Here is a 7,445-nt window from a genome sequence, read left to right as displayed (position 1 = left end):
GGTCGGTGGGAGGGGAAGAGTTCGTCGGATGAAGTTAAGGGGGATACTCTAGTTATCGAAGACTGGTAGTGGGCAACATTCTAACTCTTAAGAAAACAAGTTTACTAATTATTTGGTTTATAAAGATAATAATTCCAGCTACCAGATGGGTGTGCAACCCAGTTTCCATTTCAAGTGGGATTCTAAAGAGATAGAATATCATTACAAATTGTCATACCTTCTATAAAAAGGGATATGATACTGGTAGGCACAAGGCATAATGTGATTTACTTGCAGTGAGATGAGATCATAGTCTGGTTTCCAACAGAAAAAAAAAGAAAAAAAAAGAAGAAAAAATAGTTCAAGATTCGATGATGCTATGCATGAATCATACTTAGGTGATGTTATCATGCTAGGAGAGAAGAATCATTTAACCAAAGAAACTTCAGCTTCAAGTATGGCTAAGAAAGCATATACCTATGCTTAATAAAATAAGTAAAGACACGGATTACTATAGGATCAAGTGTCATTCTCAAATTTTTCATTCTTAAATCATTCATGGAGGGTAAGGCCTTATGTTTCTTCTTCCAAAAGGCTCAAGATCAACTAACCAAATAGTACATGAGATTCTGAGTAGATGCAGCAGTATTAGATAAGGACATTCTGGCTGATCTTGACAGTGATGTGCCTGAAAAAAATTACAGTTGATAATGCTCACCTGGAGATCAAAACAGCAGCATGCTAAGCTACATAGATTATTAAAAGTAATACATAGACTTTTGCCTTTGGGATAGAAACAAACAGAAGTGCCAAAGTTGAGGAAAAGGTACTGTACCTCATATAGTGGTGGGGTCAGAAAGCTCAATAGTTGCTCTGAACAGCTACAGATTCTGTATGTATGAAGCACATGTAGCTAGATAGATACCGAGGCTGAAATTACCATGTACTATCAAAAGCAAAAGGGAGAAACAAAATGATTTTTTTGAAGATGAAATTCACATACTAATATTTGGTAAAGTACAAGCACCTGCAAATTAGTATGGCAAGAAATGGAACGGAAGCTGGAACGACGGTAAGCTTGCCATGTAAAAGATCAATCTTTATGTCAGACAAAGTAAGATTGAACCAAATGCAGATGAAAACAGGTAGAAAGTTAAAAGTGCAGATGAACAGGTGATAAAACATACATCTTGGATACCTAGCACAAGCAATTTGGATTAAAGTTTGAGAAAGAATCTTAATATATTGTCCACAGTATACCTTCTTTTGTTGATTTACTCTTCTACAAATTACAACAAACATATACAGAAATACGGGAAAGCATCTGTACATTTCACTTCTCTATTCAATCTTATTACAATGCAGGAGCTTGATTGATAAACAAATTACAAAGTAAACATGTATTTGATTACGACCCGTCCATCTGCACATCCACCTAGCTGGTGTTATATTGAGTTTATGCTTCAAAGTAACAGCATGTACAAGCTAGAAAGGCTAGGTGTCGTTTCAGTAATTCTGTGTATCGGTAGGAAAATTGCAGACAATGATATTGCTGTATTACTTCTTGAACGTTTGGAACAGTGTGACTATTAGAATTGCAGGCATCCAATATTTGCCTGAAGAAATCAACCAAATACCAGTGTGCCACTTCAGCAACCGGGGTCCCAAGAAAGTCAGTTGACGGTGTTATTCTTCGCTTTTGAACTGTAAGACCCCAATTGGCCTCTGGTTAATGTTGTTGAAGTCTGCCATTGTAAGTGAAGCTTGATTACTAGACAAATTCTGCATATTCTGTTGTGCACTGCTTGAAGGGGCCGCATTTCCCGCATTCTGGTTGTTTCCCCTACCAACCGGTGGTTCATGGTTATGTTTTCCTTCATAAGTTGTTATGACAGCCTTAGGGTCTGACGAAGCCCTCTCAATGTGTTTCCTAACATTACATCCAGCATAGGTGCACTTGTAGTAACTCCTACAGAAAAAAATGTGAAAGAAAACAAAAGGCTCACATTACGGTTTTGTACTGAACCATATGTAAAATTGAATAATAAATTAAGTAATGCAATAGCTCAAAGTTGATAGATAAAAGAAGTTCAAATATAATTGTTCCAGGAAATCAATAGGAAGTAATAAAAGCAGGTAGACTTTTTCCTAGGAGTATGGATGAAATTACATATATTAAACCTACAGACTCAGTGAGTGTCTTGTCATGCAGGGAAAAGGCCATTCTCTCTCATAAACTGTTATTCCCGATTTGATATTAAAGATCAAGCAAAAATAATATTCTGTCTAGCTACTAGTATCTCCCTAATCGTACACTAGGATCTCACTGGAGCTACCCGTTTTCCTTAAATATTTTACTAGGTTCCCTATTCTTTCAATAACTCCAAACATAAACCGATCTGACAATTTATTCAAAGGACTAGCAGACAAAACTTGGTAATAACATCATGTAATCTGGATACCAATAGCTACACTCAGATAAATGAGGGAATCTAATGATTTAAATTAAAGTGAAATCTAATGGTGACTGAGGTTTCATTTAAATATCTAAAGTCTGAGTGTTGACCAGAATGACAATAATCTATTGAGGAGCATGGCTACCACTGCAGTTTCAGGTCATGTAAAGCATAGTATTTGTCTGTTCTGGTCAAGTTGCTACCATGTTAGGTGGGATTTACAGCACATGTATCCATTTCCATCATTTGACATGGATATGATAATCTATACAAATATTTTCCACCAGCTACATAGCGCTGTGAAGAGGGCTGCGCACAAGCCAACTTATCTGACAAGAATGCAGAGAGATGTTTCAGAATAACAGAGGATTCGATTTATGATATTTAACAGAAAGAGGTGATGAAATACCCAACGAAAATGGGGCTAAAGCGTGAAAAATAGGTATTGTGTGCACTGTTTTTTCCTTCCTTAAGCATATCATTGATACATAATACACAATCTATTCATTATTTTTTACATGGCTTTATGCTCACATTGAGCATGCGTTTGTTGCCATCATCTTCCTGCAGTAAAATCTCACAAAAAAGGAGAAAGGAACCTTTCCGACAAAAAAGAGGCAGGGATCATCCTTTTATCTATTTATCAGACTCATTTGTGGAAAAGAAAAATCATGCAAGGCATGATGAAAGAATGCTTGAACAACTACACAAAACCAGGATGCATAACCAATATTGCATCATCATGGAATGAGAATACTTGCAAGATGGAACAAATAATCTAAGATATGTGGTCTGAAAAGGAAAGAATGCAAGAGAAACTAAAACTGGAAAAAGAATGTCAAGACCACAATTAAATCACAAGGTATTGAATGTAAGAATCAGAGAGGATCCAACGGGTGCCGTAACTGTTGGCTTATGTTCTCCCCTAGATAATAGCTTTGAATACATGGTAAGATCAACAAACAAACAACAAAATCCCAACTATATGAGTGTCTCACCAACTCTGGGACTTGGGGGGGACAAGTATAACAGTAGTATGTATGAAATTGAAATAAATAAATCACAAAGAATGTTGCAAATGTAACCTACCTTGGATGAGGGTTTCCTTTAACCACCTTCTGCCCATACTTGCGCCATCTATAACCATCATCCAAAAGATCAACCTCACTGGTTGTTTGCACAATAATCTTAGCTTCCGCTGAAGTCCTCTGTGAAGAAATTTGTATATTCCTAAACAAGAAGGGAAAATATGATGAAAACAGCAATGTAGTGAGATAGTGGATTTCTATTGACACCTGAAATACCTTTTCTTGCTGTCGCTCTCTTTGTCATCTGCTTCATGTGGCCTTGATTCACCATCGTCCATATCATCTCCTTCACTTAAACCAGATAGTTGCTCAGACATTCCATATATAGCTTCCTGATCTCTCTTAATACCTGACAGACCAGACGTGGTATCGTTGGATTGCTCATTTTGATCAGCTGCTGAAGAGCTGCCATCTTTTGCCCGCTTGTTTGGTGGACGTTGGTGATTGTGTTTGCCTTTGTATATGATCTCAGATATCTGACCATCTTCTGCATGCTCTACCTTTTTCTTGACCGGACAATTGGGGTGAGTACATTTGTAATAGCTTCTTGGGCAATCACTGCCTTTCACCACCTTCTGACCATACTTCCGCCAATTATAGCCATCATCGGCAGGCTTATCAACAGGGGCATTGACTTGATACCTCTGAGACGCCTCAGCAGGTTGAAAGGCTACATTCTCATTGTTTGTTGGACCCATGACCATGTCTGAAATTCCTGTCATATTAACTGCTGCATTCATATGCTGCATAGCTTCAGATGATGTTGGAGCTGCTGAGAATGATGGTTGTTCAGTGTGATCAAACATTCTGAGTGGAGAATGGCTTGCTTGGGCTGTGACTTGGGCAAGAGCCTCCCGATGCGACATCCCAAAACCCCCCTATACAAATAAAGGACATGTTTCATCATCAGTAAAACTTCGATTTGCATTAATTGCTCAAAATTAGAATAATGCTCCAGCCATGAACATTGTTTATCGAGAAAATTAGTTGTGTGACAGTATATTTGACCTTCACCATGAAATAATCAATTACGTAGCCTGTTCATACCAATGAACTTACTTCAGGACTTGTCTTTACAAAGTAGATGTCCAACTACAAAACATCCACATGGCTTTAGAGCTCTAGCCTCTAGCCATTGTGAATAAATAGTAAGCACGGAGCAATGAACTATTTCTAATAGAGATGCTCTTGCTCTCCAGAGTAGATGGGTGATTGCTATAACCACCTTAATCCGAGTAGCGCGTTTTGGAAGGATCTTATCAGGTATGAACATATCAAGGACATCAAAAGCATCAAACTAACAATACAGTTTAACTGGAAAGTAGTCCCATCGCTAGTAAAATAACAAGCCCACTTGTAATTGTACTATCATGCACTAGAAGGTACAATCATTGATACTAACAAGGCAATCTGCCAAATCACCACTTGCAATACCTAAAAAATTGAAGAATCAGCACCTCTCTTTGTAGCCTTGTAGGTAGAGATTCTCTACTTGCCATAGCACCGTACAACAATTATAGCAAGGTGTCTGGACAAATCGGCAAACCTATGGGGCTCATCAGCACACTAGATGTTGTCACCTCAGCGAAAGTATAGTTTTCATTTTGCGTTCGCGAAACTTAAAAGAGAAAAAAAAGAAATGAAAGAAAACAAAGTATAATTGTCGTTTCCAGATTCCTAATTTACAATACATGAATCTTTCAGATCGTCAGATTTTATCCCGCATCACCAGTTCACCACCAAATGAATAAAGAGAGGAACCTTAACCGAATTAGTGACACCTATCAAGGTGATTAAGAGCTCTCACGCACACACACGCACACACAAGAAATGGAGCATTTATCTTTACATGAGCCCCTTGTGTTCTTACCATCTCATCAAAAAGTATTCCCTCTAATTAACGCCCCTCAATCAATTAACTCATATAGCTAATTAAGCACTTCAAAAATAACAAGAACAACAAGTAATAAACTCTTATATGCGTTCCATCAAAGCTAACTACGCCCAATTCAAGAACCTCTCAATCCATTCTTTCATGTACATAAAATCTTTAGCCTCTTTGCAGCAATTTTTTTTTAAAAAAAAAGTGCAAGAAATGGAGTTCCTACCATGGCCGGCGAGAAGAGCAACCCGGGGGAGTCGAGAAGGCCGGAGGGGCTGAGCCCGGGCGGCACGGTGAACACCGACCCCGCCGCCGGCGGCGGCGCCACCGACAGCGCCGGCCCGGCCCTCGCGACCCCGCCTCCTCGCGCCGCCTCACGCTGCTGCTGCTGCGGAGGAGGAGGAGGAGGAGGAGGCGCGGAGAGGTTGCCGATGAGCAGCTGCGTGAAGCTCGTGGCCCCCGCGGCGGAGGAGGAGGACGACGTCATGACGCCGCCGCCGCCGCCGCCGTCGGGGTCGGAGGGGAAGAGCGCGGAGGCGAGGGTGAGGGGGCCCGGGCTGGCGTCGCCGGCGCCCGTGAAGAGCGACTCGGCGGCCGAGCGCGGCGGCAGCGCGAGCCTCGGGCGCGGCGGCGGCGGGGGGCGCGCGGACATGGTCGCCGGAGAGCGCGCGCGCGGGCGGCGAGAGAAGGAAAAAAAAATCGCAGCTTTTGGCGTTGACTTTGGTTGGGCTTGTGTGCTTAAATCTCTCTCTTTCTATCTTTTTCTTTCTTTCTCTTTTTTTTTTCTTTTGCTGCTTTGGGTTTCTGGTTTTGGTGAGTCTGACTTTGATCCCTTCTCTCTCTCTTGCCCTGCTGCTCCAGTTGGAGGGAAGAAGAGGAGGAGGAGAGAGAAGAGAATTTTTCTTTAGATAGATAGAGAGAGAGGCCAAGAAAGGTTTTATTTTTCTTTAGACACAGAGAGAGAGAGAGGAGGGGAAGAAAGGTTTTTATTTTTCATTTCTTTGGTTTGCTTTTCTTAATTTGTTGAGAGAGGGGGGATAGAGGGGAGCAGAGGACACTTTTTGTAACTTCTAATCATGATTAACTTGTAATAATAATAGAGTGAGATTTTTAGCGGTTTAAATATAATCTGTAGAGTGGTGGAGTAACAATTTGTCTGTGTGTTGTCACGTATGTTTTGTTTTTTATTTAAAGAGATGTATGTGGCATATTTTAAATGGTAAACATAGTTTGGATAGCCTTTTGTTACATAATATTCCCTTTCTAAACAACTAAATTGCATCGTGGGGTTTTAATAATCTATAACTATTAGAAAAGAATAATAATAATAATAATAATAAGTAGAAAACCTAACATTTATTCTCATCCACTAGTTAATCACCTGCCAATAGGGTGCAAATGGCCAATCCGTAAATCCATTACTCACTTATCTATATTTTAAGTGGGTTCACGGATCCTCCCGCTTGCACCCTAGCTTACCCGTCGTTATAAGAATCTAAAGCTAAAGCTCCAAAACAGGATATTTTCTGTAGGGTGGAGAATCAAGGATCTGCGTGATATCATTAGCACCAATAAGATAGTTTAATGAAGGAGTGGCTAATTAATGCTAGTAATACCATCAATTTAATTATAGCCGGTGTGTTTTCCTTTTTCAAATGTGTGTATAATAAGTGCTTTGATTCCTCTGTGTTGAGAGGAGAGGAAAAGAGAAGATTGACAAAATACGAATCATTAGTATATAATTAATTGAGTATTAACTATTTTAAATTTGAAAAATAAATTAATATGACGTATAGTAACCTTCCTATAATTTTTTTAATAAAAAAATGCGTTGTTTAGCCAATCTGCAGATGCCTAGCCTAACACAGTGTTCTGTGAAAAAGTGTGTCCTATCATTATGGAGTATGACGAGGAATTAGATAAATTACCAGTTTATTATCATAATCTTATCATGACAGCCTGATGTTACAAGGAGAGCACTTAAAGCTCTTGGAGTCTCCGTGGTCTTCCAAATGGGGGACCTGGAGATCCTGGACATGT

General features: G+C 39.7%; 1 protein-coding gene across 1 annotated transcript; it reads right to left on the bottom strand.

Moving 5' to 3' along the window:
* Window positions 1–1,178: 1,178 nt before the first annotated feature.
* LOC127757763 (probable WRKY transcription factor 3) lies at window positions 1,179–6,286 on the bottom strand. Its single transcript, XM_052283337.1, has 4 exons — window positions 5,632–6,286; window positions 3,740–4,401; window positions 3,525–3,665; window positions 1,179–1,948 (listed from the first exon to the last, which is right to left on the bottom strand). The coding sequence occupies exons 1-4, from the start codon at window positions 6,055–6,057 to the stop codon at window positions 1,666–1,668; spliced, it is 1,512 nt and encodes a 503-aa protein (XP_052139297.1). The 5' UTR covers window positions 6,058–6,286; the 3' UTR covers window positions 1,179–1,665.
* Window positions 6,287–7,445: the final 1,159 nt, after the last annotated feature.

This window comes from Oryza glaberrima, chromosome 12 (genome assembly GCF_000147395.1).
Source record: "Oryza glaberrima chromosome 12, OglaRS2, whole genome shotgun sequence".
NCBI classification, from domain to species: Eukaryota; Viridiplantae; Streptophyta; class Magnoliopsida; order Poales; family Poaceae; genus Oryza; species Oryza glaberrima.
Note: the sequence above shows the minus strand (reverse complement) of the source record. Positions and strands in the feature narration are given on the sequence as shown.

Excerpts from the sequence above, each read along its gene's own strand:
- LOC127757763 (XM_052283337.1), bottom strand. The coding sequence starts at position 6,057 with ATGTCCGCGCGCCCCCCGCCGCCGCCGCGCCCGAGGCTCGCGCTGCCG. Across the intron at positions 4,402-5,631 it reads TGCTCTTCTCGCCGGCCATG|GGGGGTTTTGGGATGTCGCA; the intron begins GTAGGAACTCCA and ends TTATTTGTATAG. Across the intron at positions 3,666-3,739 it reads GAGAGCGACAGCAAGAAAAG|GAATATACAAATTTCTTCAC; the intron begins GTATTTCAGGTG and ends CTTCTTGTTTAG.